The sequence below is a fragment of the Pyrus communis genome, chromosome 9 (genome assembly GCF_963583255.1).
Source record: "Pyrus communis chromosome 9, drPyrComm1.1, whole genome shotgun sequence".
NCBI lineage: Eukaryota > Viridiplantae > Streptophyta > Magnoliopsida > Rosales > Rosaceae > Pyrus > Pyrus communis.
In genome coordinates, this window is record NC_084811.1 from 24522355 (window position 1) to 24541431 (window position 19077).

At 35.5% G+C, this 19077-nt stretch overlaps 1 protein-coding gene across 1 annotated transcript; it reads right to left on the reverse strand.

Moving 5' to 3' along the window:
- Positions 1 to 13671: 13671 nt before the first annotated feature.
- LOC137744558 (uncharacterized) lies at positions 13672 to 18025 on the reverse strand. Its single transcript, XM_068484343.1, has 3 exons — positions 17954 to 18025; positions 17338 to 17433; positions 13672 to 14012 (listed from the first exon to the last, which is right to left on the reverse strand). Exons 1-3 carry the CDS (start codon positions 18023 to 18025, stop codon positions 13845 to 13847), a joined length of 336 nt encoding a protein of 111 aa, XP_068340444.1. The 3' UTR covers positions 13672 to 13844.
- Positions 18026 to 19077: the final 1052 nt, after the last annotated feature.

Sequence of the window (19077 nt, forward strand, 5' to 3'; positions counted from 1 at the left end):
CTGCCTTTGGGCGAATTAAAGATTTAGTCCTGCCTACGGGAGAATGAAATCATTATATGGCTTCGGTCATGTGATGTAGGGCCTACGGGTGAATGATACTACCTTTGGGCGATTATGGTACCACCACTAAGCACACTATATATGATATATGTTTTATGAAGTTTTATGGCATGCTAGGGTTTTCGGAAAACCTATTACATATTATGCTATTGAGTTTTCATAAACTTTGAGGGTTAGTAAGTTGATGAATAACTGTTTTAGTATTATATATATATATATATACACACACACACTTGGTCCACTCATGTTTTGTTTTGTGCCCCCTCAGGACATAGAATCAAGGTGTACAATCTCCGCGTCAAGGCACTTCCACATTGGCATTTTCGAGTCCTCTCGGTATAGGACCCATCCCTTTGTTCATTCAATTTTATAATATTCCTTTTTAGTGTCTTAGATTAGTTGTATGCTCTGAACACATTCAACAATTGCACATTCATTATAATTAAATTTACAAGTTTTATTTATGTTGATTATTTGTTTTAATTCTCATGCATCCTAATATGGCTTCATCACCTTCGGGTGTCGGTTAGCATGTGCATACCCTGGTATTTGGAGTATATCAGGGTCAGGTGCGTCATTTTCATCAAGCCATACTTCCTACAAGAGCATGTCTTCTTAACCAAGTCCACAATATATTGTTCCCACCTCCAGCATCCACTTGAAATTTGGTTCATCCTGACCATTGTGCAATGCACCTGCCACTTAAGAGTTTGCTTCCTCCAACTTCTTCTTAATCTTAGGGCAGGATTCTCCTACTTGCTTCATCATTATACCTCACCTCATTTGAATTCTCTTCATCAACATAGTGTGAATCATTTGCAGCATAGTCACAATAGGCTTTTGCCTTGACACTAGTATGACTGCATTGAAGGATTCACACAAATTATTTAGCAAACATGTCACACTTTTGATAGGTTTCAAAGTGTGACTTACTCCATTGAGTTGTAGGCTTCTTCACTAGCCAATTATAGGCTTTCTCATCTAGCTTCTTCACATCCTTCATTGCCTTTTTGAAGTGTGGAACTGTTGTTGTTTTGGCAACTACCCATAGAGCATCCTTCAAAGTTTTCCCCTTGAACAAATTCCTATAGTTTGTGTACAAATGCCTTACACAGAATTTGTGGTGGCATTTGGGGAGAACCTTTTGAAATGCTGGAATTAGCCCATTTTTCTTGTCACTGATAAATGTCCACCCATTTTGGTTTGCAATACTCACATCATCAACTAAGAGTTCTAAAAACCAAATCCAAGCTGCCTTATTTTCCATTTCCACCACTGCATAAGCAATAACCCATGTCTCATCATTTGGATCAATGCCCCCAACACATAGCAACTGCCCTCTATGTAAAACCTTTAAGTGGCACCAATCTAAACCTATCAAAGGTCTACATCATGCCTTAAAACCTTTTTTGCATGCCCCCAAGCAAACATATATCCTTTGAAACCTTTGCCGATCCAATTTCAACTTCAAAGTTATTCCAAGGTTAGTCCTCCTTAATTCCTTAGCAAAATCCCACAGTTTTGTATATTGCTCTGCATGTTTCCCTTCAATAATCTTCAAAACCCTATCTAATGCCCTATAAGCCTTCATCCTTGTACACCCATGATTCCACTCAGATTCCATAGTGGCTAAAAAAGAATTCATAGGCCATGTGGGATTGAGCTTTATCCGATCCAAGTACAAATCTATAAGTAAAGGAGAAGTCATGTTCTTATTTTTCCAAGTCATTCCACAGGTATGGTGATCAAAGATTGTCTTGATTTGGATGTTTGATCCATGCATCTTGCCAGCATCACACATCCAAAGGCAGCCTTTGTACACTTTGCAGTATTCTTCAACTTCTCATTCCTAGGAAAATGAATTTCCATATATCATTTCACTAAGGAGTACATGATGACAACTCTCTTGAATTGCACACTGTCTCTGAAAATAAGCCCTAGAGTAAGTTGTGGATTCTTCATGTCCGTTTTCTCATTAAACTCTGGATAATGCTCTATTTTTTGCCTCCTTCCTTATCTTCAGAGTGTACACTTTCCAGATCATCAGAATTGAAATCTGGTTCATGAACCAGATTCACCTCATTTCCAGCTTCTTCAACCTCTTCTTGTCTTCTATTACTTTGCCCACCTTCTCTTTCATTTAGTTGTTGTTCTTCTCCTTCAATGCTCTCCTTAGTTTGCCTTGTTTTTTCTTTTCTTAGATTTCCTTCATTTTCTTTGCTTATATTGCACCTCATCTGCTTGCTGAATCCCATCAAACTTGGAAAAATTTTGGGTTATCTTCATTACTACCATATTCACTATCTACAAAGTCATTGCCTTCTTCAGCATCTTCTTCATCACTTTCTTCATTGTCTCCTTCAAAATCGACGGGTACATCAAAAAAGGTATCACCGTCTTTCCCATCACCTTCTTCATTGTAATCTTCAACATGTACATTTCCTACATCTTCTTCACCAACTTGTACACCTTCTTGAAGAACTTGTACATCTTCTAGACCACCTTGTTCAGCAACTTGTACATCTTCTAAACCTCATTCTCGAGTAACTTGTACATCTTCAACCTAATTCACACATGTAGCACCCACCTCAGTCACACTTGTACTAGCCACCTCAGCCACACTTGTACTAGCCACCTCTTCTTGGTGTAAACCATCATTCAAGCACATAACAACCACCTCTTCTTCAACAAATACCCTATTATTATCCTGGGGTCCTTCGATAGCTATCAACCCCTTTCTCTTTCTTGGTTTACAAGTTATTACCCTAAAATCTCCTTCTTCATCACTTAATTCCTTAATAACCAATATGCTTGGACCGGTGCACTCCATAAACTCTATAAACTATTGTTCCTTGGCGACGGCTTCTTCTGCAGACAATTCTTCAATGTACATGTCTAACACTCCAGCCTTTGGAACAAAGTTGCACATCTTCTGTACATTGGCATCACTCTGAATGTGTTTCAAACCATTACAAATGTCCATGTTAGGAATCTTGTAATAGCAGTTCATGAACATCTCACTATATCCTAGAGCTTCCACCATATCATCTATCACATGGAGTGACATTAAGTCTTTGTCACAATCATCTATATATGCAACTTCCCCCCCCCCCCAATAGTAGTATTCATTACCAAGCTCCCCACCATGATGTAAACGAATGGACAATAGGTTTGGATAACCTGAAAAGAAAAAAAAAACAAAAAAAAACGTAGTTAAAACCCTAGTTAGTGCAACCAACAAACCCTAGGACCACAACCCACCCCAAATGCAAACAAAGCAAAAGAAAAAGCGCACCACAAGGAAAAAGCTGAACCCAAATTAGAACAAGCACCAAATTTTTTATTAAACAATTATCCAAAGCACAGTAAACAAACTACCTTTTTCTCGACATCAATAAACAAAACACCCAAAGGACCCTCATTCTCCAACATATTAGTAAGCATTTCGAATAAACAATTAACAAAACACACCCATCGCCAACAAAGATTTTGGAATCAACAAACCCAAAAGAACAGGAATAAAAAAGGGAAGCAACAAAGCACAAAACAAACTGAAATTTGAACTTACAATAGGTAGGCTTCGTTTCCTCAAGATCCGTGTTCACATTCCACCCCATTTCGAATCCTTTTAAATACTATTAAATCCTTCGAAAACCAGTGAAACTTAGGGTTTTCAACAAAATGAACAAGGGGAAGGTAGGCGATGACGAGACAAACTTAGGGTTCTCTGAACGAACTATTGATCGCGATTGGGGTAGGTGATACGAAATTAGGGTTAGGGTTCTTCTTTGATTTGGGAATTGGAGCGAAATTGAAATGAAATTGCATGGTTGGGGCTTTAGGCTTCAATTTGAATTGCACGATTTACAAGGCAATTTTTTTTTTCAATTTTTAATTTTTTATTGTAATATACACATGTCATCCTTTTAGATGATCCACGCGTTTCAGAAACCAATGTGGAAGTCCATATACGAAGGGAGTGGGACCCATCATAAGCCAAGTCAGCATTTAATGGAGGAATTGACAGACAAAGTAACAGAGGTATAATTGCAAGAAATTCGTAAGATAAGGTATGACATTGAAATGTTTTAAAGATGAGGTATAAAACTGTGGTTGGTCTAATAGTTGAGATAGTTTTTTGTAATTTACCCAAATATTTTATTTTGAAGAATTGGCCATTCGGTTGTGGAGTAAATAGTAAGCTGCATTCAGTTAATGGTTATTAAGTAGGGACTTCAATGAGAACCACCAAAGGCCACAACTAGGTTGTGTTTCTTCATTAGTCTAGTTTTCTAAGGCATTCACGGATAACTACGTATTTATATACTTGAGAATATGATGGGTATGAATTGAATATTTGGGATTCTCTTGATCTAAAAAGGCATATACTTGCAAGTGATAGATTGCTTGGTGATTAGGACATTCTTCTTTAACCCATTGCGTTTTGAGGATGAAACTTTCCTTCCCCTTAGTATAGTTTAATGTAGAGTATCGAAAAAAAGGACATATATATATACCTACCTGTTTCGGATATACATATATAAATACTGCTACGAAGGAAGAATGCATACATTTTTCAAGATTATTCTCGTCATTTTTTCCGAACTAGGGTTCATACTTCATGAGTTTTATAGAACATGGAGGCAAAAGTACTGAGCTTTTTAGGGAAAAAAAAAATGGACACATGCTTTGGCTGGTGTATGTTGATAGGATAATTGGTTCTAAACCTAGATTCCTTGCACAAACATATTTGTATAAGTTGCTTACGTTCATTTTACATATTCCTCTATGCAAAGAAGTTTATAGTTTTCTTTGCCCAAATTGATTGGACTGATGGAGAACAACGTGAATGAAGAAAATATCTTCCATGCATGATGAACGCTTTATTTTCTTTGGCATGATGCACGTTTATTTGAACTTTCAAGTTCAACTAATTAGAGTTGACCCTACGATTGTGGATCTTTCTACAGGATTTCAGTCGTCTGTTTTTATTTCGGTGAAATGTACATGAACCCTTAGAGGACCCCCAATATATCAAAAAATAATAATGTTTGAATAGTATTCCATGCAAAATATGTTGAAATTGATGTCTTAAACTGTAAATAATAGTATTTCATGCAATATGCATGTATTGTAAATGTTTTTAACCAACTTAACTGCAAACTCTGTAGCAGGATACTATTATTTACAAGTCGGAGCCATATTTTATTCCCGTGAAAAATGCATTGCATCCCATATAACTTCTGGAGAAATTGAATAGTAACCATGTAGTTTACAATGGTGTCCCGATAAAGGGCCAAAAGAAGCTTCTGTTCTGGTTTTAGAAAGTTTGAGACAAGTTATGTAGTGTGTGGTTTTTTGAGGCCAAATAATAATCTAATCCTAATTTACAAAGTCAATGTTGGACCTGGGGATATTTTTCTATTATAGTTTCACGATCACCCATCATATTCTAAGCAAATTCTCATTGACTTCAAATTTATAGCTCAGATTGACGAGAGAGGTGAGATCACAGAATCACATGCCCGTAATCCACAAGTTTATCCTTCTTTGAAGCAACCAAGTTAACCAACCAACCACTTTATAAGTTCCAACAAAAGAACTTCTGAATATTATAAATTTTTTATTATTGAAAAATATACGTGGGATCCATCTTCCATGGATCACTCATCATCAAAGTGGCCCTTGGCCCTTCAAAACAACATAGGAATAAATGCGTATCTCTTATCAAATTTTATAGCAAATAGAAGTGAAAAGAAAGTCGTAATAATTCAATTAATCCTGAAGCAACATTGCGTCAGTCAAGCCATGTATCTATATCTATATATGTGTGTGTGTGTGTGTGTGTGTGTGTGTGTGTGTGTGTGTGTGTGTAGATATATCTCTGTCTCTATGTGTGTGTGTGTGTGTGTGTGTGTGTGTGTGTGTTTGTGTATGTATAGATATATCTCTGTCTCTATGTGTGTGTGTGTGTGTGTGTGTGTGTGTGTGTGTGTGTGTGTGTGTATCTATACAACTATAAAGTGATCTTTCAATCTATAAAACTATAAATCTTATTAACCTACAGTGTCACCATAAACATATAGACAACTAGTGTTTGACATAACCCCCCCCCCCCTATGGATTCAACCAAGAAAAAAACCATACTCCCTTCTTGAAGCCACACCAAAATGTAAATGCCTATAGACTCTGTGCAAAAGACACAATAACAATACCAAAGCTAGCTTTTTGTTTAGTGGTAATTGTTTGTTAGATGTTTTAATTTTTTTGTTTAGTGGTAATTGTTTGTTATATGTTTTAATTTTTTAAAAGATACGAGAACGATCTGTATTTATATTTATGGTTATTTCTAATACTTATAGTTGGCCGGCTGGTGCTCATAAACAGCACCTTATTCCTAATCCTATCTAAACAAGATCTTCTAGAAAACTAGGAAACAAAATAACTAATGAATAGCTTAAAATTACAATCCTAATCTAACTAGGCAATCAGTTAGAAACCCTCCACGTTTTCAAGACCAAATCAACACGAAATATGGTCCAAAAGGTCTTGTTTTAAAGATTGGAACGTCCTCTACAACTTTGTACCCAACTCCAGAAAATGCCATCTTGATGCTCAAAAGTCACAACTAAGACCAACAGATCAATCTGCTAGCACTGCCCGCTAGTCCTTTAACCTATCGCCACAATCAAATGCCTTGGAATTAAATGGTGAAATTCTGATACAACCTTCTTGATAGACTCGTGAATCTACTCTAATTGGAAATTCTCTAAAACTCCATCATCTCATCACTTATTGCATAGAGTAAAGTCATCCCTGCATCGATATCGTTTGTAAAACGAAAACGAGTCTGTATTTTTAGTAATACATAGGGAAAAACCTAAATTTACGATGTGGCGTGGCCGATATTCTACTATTCGAATGAAGAAGTTCGATCCTGATAAAGATATAAATCAAAGCACACTGTTCTACTTGGTACACATATCAAATACTGTTCCACTTGGTACACATATCAAATACTGTTCAACTTGGTACACAATTCATTGTCATATATAAATGATATACAAATCCTAACAGTTGCATGCTATAAATTTTGATACTCTATTCATGAAACTTGAATTGAATTCTCTCAACCTCCCACCTCATTAAAATGCATGCCAAAGCATTTAGTGGCATACCTACGTTTAGATGATTAGCCTCTAAATCTGGGTAAAGAGAAAGGGCTCTCAGATTACTTTCTTCCAGACCCAACACATCGAGGAGAAAGCATATATTCAAGCTCCATGAACATTCATTATATTGCTTCCCTGCAAACCAAACTCCGTTCAAGTGCACCTTATTTATGATCACATTCAATTTTCCTCTGCCTTAAAAGATATCAAATCTTTTATGGCCCTTATCATTGATTGATATATGTTAATAGACTTTACCTTTCTTAATTTTGTTGTCATAAACTTAAACCTCCTTAATTTTATTGTCATAAACTTAACATGTGTCAATCAATGGTAGAGGCCACAAAGAAGCTACATACAAAATGAGTACATAAGATTTAAACTTGCCTTAGAACCATTCAAGAAGCCATTCATTTCTATTTTCTTGTACAACGAAATATAGAGGCATAAATTAAATGTGAATTTTAAAGCAACCCCATCAGTAAGTTTTGCTCAAAATTTTTTTAAAAGAAGGATCATTTCAATATTTATCCTTTCAGATATTGCAACCACAGTTCACTGAATGTTATGGAATTTTATTATGGCCATGTGCGTTGGTGTTTTTGACCGCTATTACATTTGGACTCCACATGCATACAAGAATGGTGAAAAATTGCCCATGCGCATGCAAGTGTGCGAGGGTTTAGAGTCTAGGGTTTTGGGATTGCGACAACTCATACTATTCTTTTATGCCAGGACATTGCGTCGTTTGTAAAGAATCATGAGGAAGTTCATCCTAAAAATGTCAAGACACAAACTATTTGAGGATGAGCGAAGCAATTCCCTTTATGTGATTAAATTTAAATGTTTTAGGCCGTTTTGAGTAAAATAACAAAAAAAACTAATTAATGTTACATGTTCCACATTTACTAATACGACCACAATCACATATATCATAATGATGGGATTGGAATTTATATAAGACCAACCAATCATATCTGTTACAAAGATGGGATTGAGATTTATATAAGACCAACTTTTATCGGGTTGATAATAAACAAAAGAGTTTGCTTTGTGGACAAGGATAAATTGTTTCACGTGACATGAACAAAAGAGTTTTCTTGTATTCACTGTTTACTCAACCCTTGTATTCACTGTTTACTCAACCCTTGTTTTTATGAAAGAATTTATGATTTCGATCATGATATTAAGGTATGAAGAGGGGTAATCTTGATTATTAACAGCCACCTCATGCACATTAGCCAGAGTGGAAGTGTTTCCTGTGTAAGAGTATATTATGCGGAAACCAAATAGTTCACGATACCAATTAACTACTAATCTGAAGAAGCCATTGCAGCAAGGAAATAGGATTCGTCCACTTTCAACACTCACTGTATGCACTACTCCATCGATGGGCCCCGAGGATCCTTCTGTATTTCGTAAAAAATGTGAGAGCAGGGACCCCATTTATACTGGAGATGATGGGTGCTCAAACTGATCCTTATCACTGTAAAATTATAGTATCCATATCATAATACACAAACCTATTCACATCAGGACTTCTTTAGCTACATTATCTGTCTACATACATTCCCTAATAGCTTACAAGTATAGTTGATCCTAACCTCTTGTGATCCCAAGACTTTAAACACGTGAAAAACAAGTTTGCAGCTTTAATAAAGCTTACATTCTGCTATACTTTTGCTCTCGATTCTCCTCTCTGCTACAATTTAGATATGGAAAATAAAATATTACTTCTACAAAAATTGATAAAAATAAAACCACGAAATCATTAGTGGACTCTTGCTCTCCCAGGTCCAACCCCAGTAATTTATGCGAAAAGGAAAAAGCACAGTTACCTCTGGATCCAATTTTTGTTCAGCACAAAATATTTCTACTACTCATTACACTATGATAAGTTTTTCGAGGCCATACTAGTTTATGGATTTGAATCCTCTCCTGAGCTAATGGAGAGGATCCTCCTGACCCATCATCATAGACTGTTGGATTTTTATTCAACGGCTACGATTATTATAACTTTAAAAGGATCCCCTGTTTGTGGCCGTTGGATAAAAATCTAACGGTCCATGATGATGGGTCAAGAGGATCCTCTCCATTAGCTCAGGAGAGGATCCAAATCCCTAGTTTATAAACTACATATGAATTTTTTGTCTTCAATTGGTCGTCAAAGCCATTCATAACACGTGGAGTAATAGCAATACATAACGTAACCGTGTTGCTAGTACACAAAAATTTCTCATGTTTTAGGCTTAGGGTTTAGGCAAGTTTTTAAATAAGTTTGTGCCAATTAGTATTATGCGGTCTCATGGTATTCATCTTCACTTGTAAGATAGAGGTCTTAGCTAGGTTCGATTCTCACCAAAGATGGATTTGAACCACATTATTGCTAGTTCATTGTGAGACTAAGCCCACCCACTCCCACTTAGTGTAGATACTATTAAAAAAAAGTTTGTAAACCAAACATTCAGGTGGGTAGGGTTGGATTAATAATTTGGTGCCTCAGTTCTTCCTAATGTGGTTTAATCATAAAGCCATCAAGCTGGTTTGTTACTTAGGGCTCGAATTGAAATGTCCTTATTTGGTTTCTCTTTAAATTAAGCAGCACATGGAATGAAAAATTAGAGGAGCCATTAAATGTGCCTCCATTAGTGCGTGATAAAGATCGAAGACTACGCCCTACAGATTAATGGCCATGATTACTTCTGCTCCAACCATATGTAATCAAGCAAATGCATGCATGGCAACCAACATATGCAACTTTTCTTGAGAACTCCATTTGAGTTTGATTGAGGCTTATCACTTATGGTTTGTTAAAGAACTGCACATGCATTGTTTTTTCCTTTCTTTTGCTCAAGATACTTTTGATGTAGTTGTTTTGTTGTGTGGATTCATAAATACAATGTTTTTTCGAATTTCAATCAACTGAGAAAGTTTCTTGGGCGTCATCAGTTGTTATAATTATGCGTACAGTTATGTGATAAGACAAATAGACATATAGTTGTATACCACATTAACTGGCGATATGACCAAGTGTTTTCATGGTAGAGCTTTTGTGAGACAATTTGTGGAGGAGTTGAAAACATTGCTATCTGGGACCACTGGAGCTTCTTCCACCCATGTGTGTTGTCAGGCTAACGAAATTGCTCATTGCCTGGCTCACTAGGCTCTTCGTTTTGGTATGTTGTACCTGGTTTGAAGAACCTTCGGACTTCATCTTAGACTTATTTTTAGAAGAATGTTGTAGTTAGTGGGTTGTTGTTGCCTCCTTGTATTGTTGTTGTTCTTATCAATGAAATTTGTCAATTTTTATCTATAAAAATTGGTGCTTATTGGGTGTACAGATGTACATAATTATGTGTCTAGTTACATGATAAGAGATATAGACATATAATCGTATACAACATTACTAGAACGGCAGATTTTCTCCAATGGGTGGGTGAGATTCCCATTTATGGATGATGTGCAAGACATAAATATGAAAACAGCCTCCCTATGAATTATAATGGAGACAAGCTGAGAGAAAATTTACTTATTTCTGTGTGACATTAGTCAGGACTGCTTCAAATATTTTCAGAATCAAGGAGGTCGTGGGTCTCTGTTTCGAGTGTCTTCAGCTACCACGAAAGGGAAATCAGCCTGGATATGATTGGCCTAAAACTTGCAATGTCTATTATTTTGCTGAAGTTACAAAATTTAGATCCATGCAAGGAACTAAAAATAGTTTATCTAGGTATTCAAAAAGCATAAGCCTTGTTCGGTATTGTTTTCTTTTCTTTTCTTTTTTCAGTAAAAAATATTTTATTTCAAAGTTAAAACAGTAAAAAGTGTTTAAAATCAAATCAAAAGCATTATGTATATTTTAAAAGCAGTAGCCTTGTGAGAATACAACACTCTTTAAAAGCAACCTCTAATTTGCTTTTCAAAGCTGCTTTCATTAAAAACGAAACAGAGCATTTAATGAACATTTTCAGTTCTCGTTCTATCCTTACTTTGAAGAATGAATTTTCTTACCATCTCGTGTTTTACACTCTTATACTCTTTATCCAACAAACCACCACCACCACCACCACCTCATCACCGTTGTTCCCCCTACACCACCACCTTGGCAATGACCACCCTAACCTCTTTATATTAAGGAAATCTTATTTACTTCCTCTTTCCTTGAATTAGGAGTTCATAAATTTATCTACATTAATGTTTTATTTTTCTGGCAGAATAAACAACTGTAGTAATAACAATGGAGACTGCAACTTGGCCTGCAATCTAAAGATGCATATTGATTTGCAAGGCCCCTAACTATGAATGCAGGTTCTGACTTCTGATACGTATCAGCAACATCCAAGAGGCCCCTTGACCTTAACTAGAACCCAAGTTCTCACCTGCCCATGATTGCTGTGGAGGATTAGGGTTGTAAATCGGTTCAATACAGTTAAAATTCATGCTATGTTCGTTCATTTTCTTAAACCCTAATACTTAACCTGACTTGATTTCTCTACCTCTGCCAAAAGTTGACTTTGATATGGAGGTGGAACTTCTCACTATGATGAATGCAGTAACTATGGATATGATGCGGGAAACGGATTGGTATAATGTAAAGGGGTTGCCCCTCCCATCCAAAATACAAAAACTACAAACTCTGAATCAGCAGCAGAGAAGGCCCATGTTAAAGTTTCAATGCCAACTTGTGAGAAATTGGGAAATAAGATAGGTTGAGGAAACAAATCGGAGAGATGGAAAGAGAATTAAATCGCTAGCCATGAATCTTCTCATACGTAAAAACTACAACAGTAGGAAGGGAAAAGAATACAGCAGTGCATCTGGTATAATCGTAGACGTGAAAGAGATGAAAGAAAAAGGTAGATAAGAATGGCTACTGAAAATCCAATAATGCTGTTTCCAGAAATAGTACTAAACAGTTAAAACTCGCCACACAGTAATGGTGTTTCCAGAAATAGTACTAAACAGTTATTGTCACAATTAAAAGCCTATCCACCAAAATCATAAATTGAAGCGTCAGACATTGTGATCAAGTTCAAATCAAAACGTACCTCCATATGAACACTTGAGACAAGAGCTGCAAGGAATAGTCCTGCACCAACTTCACACACGTATGAACACTTGCCATTGGGATCTCCCGGAATGACAACCAGAAACACAAAACAGCAAACGACAAAAAGTAGAATATATGAACCTTATAAATCCATAACATGCTGGCAACAGACGAATTTTGCGTGAAATGGCACTCCTGTTTAATCTTTCCGAGAAATCTAAAGATGAATGTGCCAACTTAACTAGATATGATGCTCAAAATAGACTGTTTCCGTATCACCCTCATAAGTTACAGGGGGTAACAGTGGACTGATTGGAACAATGTAAAAGGCCTTGCCCTCTTCTCAAAAATACAAAAATATAAACTTTGAATCAGCAGCGGAGAAGGTCTTATGTTAAACTTTTTATCAAATTGGGACCATTTTCACAGTAACTACTACATATTACAGGACGAGGAATTAATTTGAGAGACAGAGAGAGAAGTAAATCTTCAGCCTTAAATCTTCTCACCAGTACAAACTACATCATGGACGATGATCATAGAAATGTGAAGGAGAGGGAAAAACAAAGGTAGGTAAGAAAGGCTACTAAGAATACAGTAATGGTGGTTCCAGAAAATGGTACTAAAAATTTAAAACGCAGTCCTTTTTTAACTGTTTCTTTGCAAATAAATTGAAATGGCAGGCATTTCATCATAATTAAGTTCATCTAAATATTAAATCCAAAAATGAACCTCGACAAAGGTTTCTTCACAACATAATTTCGACTTTAAACATAAGATGATGGCTGCAAGGAATAAACCTACACCCACTTCACACTCTTCCACTAAGTAGTGAGTACACTTATGAACACAGAATTTTTTTCATTTTTTCTGTCTTAACAGATTAATATTGAGAGGACAAAATTGATTGGAATACAAAAGGACAAAAGCTAATAAATAGTGTTCTTGATACTTACTGCTTAGCAACAGCACAACTAATAAAAAGGTTCAGCACGATAATACTATCTGGATCTCCTCAATGACAACCCCGTTAGCGACTCCAAGACTCAGTGCAGAAACTTAGTAGTTTATAAGACAAGATTTGTAGCCCAGGACTCCAGCCAAGATGTTTGTTCATGTTTAAGTTTGGTAAGCTGAATGAGAACTGATCGTTTACCAGGAATCACTAAAGGGGGTGAACAATAAACAATCCCGGTATTCTGCTTCTAACAATTTTTCTACATAATCCCCTGTGTTTCATTTCAATCTACTAAAGCATCTACCCAGAATATCACAGAGATACAAACAAGGCCATACTATTGACTCGCATTTTACCAAGACATCAAATCAAAATCAATTCACTATCACCAACTACTGCAGATTTGTACATTGACGAGTAAGGCAAAAAAGTAAAGCATATGAACCTTATATATCCACAACTATTGGCAGAAGATAACAGTTTTGATATTGCACTTTGCAACTAAACGGATGTAATTTCACATGAAGCTAAGCAATAAAAAAGAATTTGGATTTTCCTACCTACAGATACAAACATATTGATGTTTAACATGTATAATCCATGACTAATCCTCCAAAAGTGGATGCCTTTCAAGCTCAGAAAGAAGTTCAGTCAAAGGGGCTGAAATGCCATTGACAATCTCATTTTCACCTCTACATTGTAGCAATTGTTCTCGAAGACTCCGCACAAGCTCATTAAGTTTCTGTATACTTTTCTCTTGGGAAAGGATAATCTGCAGTAAAGTTGATATTCAATGAAGTTAATGGACTTGTCTACCAGGTTGAAGTTGCAGTCTACCACAATCCATAGAATCAGGCCATTATGCGACCACAGGTATGTTAGAAGCAAGTAGCTAAATAATGCATTGTAACATAAATCGTAAGTAGTAAACTGCGTACGCCAAAAAACAAGTTTAAGAATATCCAAGGTGAACTTTCCTTTGAAGTACTTAATGCAACAAGATTCAGAGGCCCTTATCCAATAACTTGTATTGGGATTACATAAATGCTTTGATTACATGGCCTTTAGCACCGTTAGTTTACAAACACTAGGTGAATTCTCTCTCACAAAGTTCTTCCTACCTTTTTCTGTGTTTATATATTCCATGAAAGGGAAACCAAATCATTAAACTAAAAATGCTAAGCATCAGCAAGAGGATTTATTGTATTTTCCCTTTCATGAATATATTTACGAACACGGAGGATTATCTGCATTTTCAAAGTCCAGTCATTGGACTGGGTGAATTCTCCCTCCCCTCTTCTCTCCCTATCTCTGAATTGGTAAGATGTGAGCTAGGCATAAGCAAGAGGATTTTCTTATTCCGAAAATGCAGTTTAACCATACAGAAAAACTTGTGCCAATTGGAAAAGCATTCTCCATAGCAGAAAACTAGGTAAAAGAAAGAAGGCCAAAACAATTAAATTAGGAAGGACAGTTGAAGATACTTTTATAATTTCGAAAGCTACATAATCCTGCATATTTCATTCTCTCAGAAAAATTTAAAGGCCAACCCAGGGAAATCAAAGATCAGTCATTTAAAAAAAAAAAAATTGTCATTAGCACTCAAAAAGGTCAGCTTCACTCCCTTATTTTTGTCCACTATGGCAGAGTGCACGATGACTTTATTGCGATGCCCTTGGGAAGTGTGCAAACAATACGGATTTAGAAGCCATTAACAGAAGAAGCAAATTATTAGGGGCCGCAACATCTATTCAAGCATTTGTATCTAGATCTTTCATGTGTTGTAAAACACTTACTCTGGGCACTGAAGATGTGAGTTTGTTATAATTAACTGCTATGAGAAGTTAGAACCTAAGTCCCAACTGAAGCAACCAAAAAGATCCTAAACTCAGGTATGTTGAAAACTTAAGTCTACATTCAAATTTAACGCATGACATAAATTTCCGAATTCGAAGACCATAACAGCCTATTGGTTACTGAAATTTCTTAAATTGCCTAATGTTAAAATGAAAAGGACATGTATACTTCTATCAAACTAACACTTGTGAAAGTAAAGAACCGTAGATTTCCAACTCAAAAATACACAAAAGGGTTATGTAAGGCAAAGAAAAGAAGTCATATATATAAGAACTCACTTTTTCTTTCACAGTTTCTTCCCTTTCAGATATATACTTCTGTTTCTTGGAGGTACTTGGACTTGGATCATCATTCCCATATTGCTTCCATTCGAACTGTGACGTAAACACAATTAACAGGAGCAGACAAACCAACACCCATGGTCTGGACATTGTCACAAACTCAGAAGCAGCGCTCACCGAAATCTGTTATACATTTACCAAATTCACAATTCATAAAAAAGAGTGAGAAGTTATTAATTTTGACAGTATGTTCTCAATTTATAGTTCGGTTGGACACCGATAACCATTAGCAAGAAACTTTATCTTTATTTATCCTTTTACAATTATTTCATGGAACATGCTTCATGACTGAGTTTGTAAAGATTTAAATTTCTATATTATTATCATGCTTCATGAATGAGTTTGTAAAGTTTAAATTTCTATATTACACTAATAATTCTGGATTCAAAGATAGCTTTTTTCTAGTTTTTTTCCATGGGAGCATGAAAATAGCAAAATAATTATAAAGAAAAAAAAAACCTTCCTTTCCTATATATCTTAATGCTTCAGCAATTTTTTTTTGTTTTTTTTTTTTGGTTAGCAATAACAAGTACTAAAACACAATCTATGAAAGGGAAAAAACAAAAGGAAGAAACTTTGGGGTTAATTTTCTGTTCCTACATTTTCTCACCAACCAAACATGACCTAAGAAGCAAGAAACGGGAACCCCATACCACAATCCAAGAAACTACTAATAAAGCTTAAAAAAAATCAGTGAAAGAGAAAAGCATGGAACTTACAGATCTGAGCTGCAAAAGAAGAAGGGCATATCTCAGTTGCTGTTGAACTGCTTGAAGTTTTGAAGAAAACCCGGATGGCTTTTGCTTTTGGGCTTATGACTTTCGGCTTTTGCTCTAATAAAGTGTGGATTATTCGGTTGGGTCCTTGAGGTTCTGAGTATTAATTCGTTCACTAAACCTCTCTCTGTTCTTTAAGTTGGTTTTCCTTTCACTTCAGTTGTGTTTAACTTTACAGGCTCCGTTTTCTGCAATTCCGTCCCTCAAGTTTGTAAAATCTTTCACTTTAGCATCTCAAAGATCCAATTCTCACAGTTAACTCCCCATAACTTTATTTATTTATTCCTCATCCTCATTGTCAGTTTTCCATATTATTCTTTGATATTAAAAAAAGGTTAAATGTTATTTAGATATATGATTTGATTGATTCCCACTACCGACACAAAATAGTTCTTAAAGGACACGTACCAAAATGAGTTGAGTAAAAACTGGAAATGGAATAAGAAATCTTAATGATTTTTGCACTTCAAAAATTGTATGGTGTCTGATTGAAATAACGACTGTATATAAAAGAAAGGAATAAATTACATTTTATTTTTTCAAGTTTCAGTTCATTGCAACTTCATATAATATTTTAAAGAGAATTTTAACGAAAAGTTTCCGATAATGTTTACTTTAACAAAAAAAATCATATTTTTACACTAAAAAGTCAATCATGGTATTATTCACTTTACCCTTTATTTTGTCTTTATCGTTAAAACTCAAAGTTTTCAAATCATTTTCATTATTTTTCCTTATTTTAAAAACATTTTAACTCATACATTTACAATTATTTTATTTCATTTTCATATATATGTTAAAAAATCTGTTAAGCTAACAGTTAAGTAATAACATGACAAATATGAGGTCCTCTTAATGCTAATGTGGCTGCCAAACTTGTGTCACTTGAACAAACCAGTCTCTTGCCACATCAGCACTTAACAAAAAAACTAACAAAAAATTTGACGGAGGTATGACATTGTCACAAATTCGTAAGATGTAATATGACATTGTCAATTTTAAAAGATGAGGTATGAAACTGTCGTGACCTAAATAGTTAAGATAGTTTTTTGTACTTTACCCTAAAATTTAATTAGGACATAATACAGACGTAATCCTCTTACTGCTAACGTGGCTGCCAAACTTTTTCTTTCACAGTTTCTTCCCTTTCTGATATGGACTTGTGTTTCTTGGAGGTACTCGGACTTGGATCATCATTCCCATATTGCTTCCATTCGAACTGTGACGTAAACACAATTAACAGGAGCAGACAAACCAACAACCATGGTCTGGACATTGTCAAGCAGCGCTCACCGATACCTGTTATACATTTCCCAAACTAGCACATCAAATATTTTATAATGAGAGGCAACTCACAATTCACAAAAAAGAGTAACAAGTAATTAATTTTGACAGCATGTTCTCATTTTATAGTTCGGTTGGACACCAATGACCATTAGCAAGAAACTTTATCTTTATTTATCCTTTTACAATTATTTCATGTTACCATGCTTCATACATGAGTTTGTAAAGATTTAAATTTATATATTAACAAGTATTTCTGGATTTAAAGATGGATTTTTTCTAATATCTTCCATGGGAGCATGAAAATGGCAAAATAATTATAAAGGATAAAAAAAACCTTATTTTCCTAAACATCTTAATACTTAGGGGTGAAAAAAATTCCGAACCAAACCGAAAAAATACCGATCCCAAATCGATTTTCCCAAAATTTTCAGTATGCTATCCCGAAAAAATACCGAAATTTCGGTATGAGAATCAGGATGTCTTCCCAATATTTCGGTATTCCCATACCGAACCAAATATATCATTTTAATTGATATATATATATAGAAAGCCCTTAAGGGAAGGGATTCCCATTTTTCAAAAAACATAGAGACACCCTCTTGAACGTTAGATTTAGCTTTAATGAAATTCTGTGGTTGAGGATCTGTGGCCTGTGATTTAATCTCAACCACATAATTTTATTAAAGCCAAATCTAACGGTCAAGAAGGTGTCCCCATTTAAAAAAAAATGAGGATCTCTTCCTTTAAGGGGCCTGTATATATATATATATATATATATATACACACACACACAGAGATAATAATATATATTATTTTTTTAATTATAGTTAGAGTTAATATGAATTGTTGGATTGTTTTAAATTAATCTATGTCGTGCATTCCTTGTTAGGCTTTCTCCCCATCGAGGACTTGAGTGTCGTTTCAACTTTCGATTTCATTTTTCCTCAGTCTCTCAGCTCAACACCTCATCCACTGAGAGAGCCCTCTCCTCCTCCTATCTGTCTCAAATCCAACACCGGCCAGCCAGTCACCAGCCCACCACCACACGGATCATCCACCGCTGTCTCTCTCCAACGATGGACCCTTCTTTCACGACACAGCCATAGCCACCACCGGTATCTCTCTCGCAATTCTCTCTATTGTGACTCTCTCGCAATTCTCTCTCTCAGATTCAGACACAGGTAAATAAATATGGGAATTAATTTAGGGTTTGTGAAATTTAATTTACGAAATCTAGATTAGGGTTTGTTTGGTTTCACAAATTCTATTTAATTGATCTAATTGTTCTTGGGTTTTAGCAGATTGGTGAAGGTCCTTCTTTTGCTTTGCTTCTGCAGCTTCTGTGCTAGAGTTTTATTTACCAACAGGTAAATTTCTCAGATGAGTTTTATTTACCAAATGCTTGAAACCCCATGATTAGTTGGCAATGAAGAAATTGTTCACAATTGTTCTTTTAACTTAAGTTAGATGTCTATTCTTTTAACCTAGTCGTAATATATTTTGTTCATGGCTTGGGATAAAGTAATCAGGAACTTATGGATTAGAACTGTTTGCGTGGGATAAAGTAATCAGGAAA

What these genes read in the sequence shown, in the direction of transcription:
- LOC137744558 (XM_068484343.1), bottom strand. Translation starts at nt 18,025, where the DNA reads ATGATATATTTGGTTCGGTATGGGAATACCGAAATATTGGGAAGACAT. An exon ending in ATTCTCATACCGAAATTTCG is followed by an intron (nt 17,434 to 17,953) that starts GTATTTTTTCGG and finishes TTTACGTCACAG; the next exon opens with TTCGAATGGAAGCAATATGG. An exon ending in AAGAAACTGTGAAAGAAAAA is followed by an intron (nt 14,013 to 17,337) that starts GTTTGGCAGCCA and finishes ACTTTACTGCAG; the next exon opens with ATTATCCTTTCCCAAGAGAA.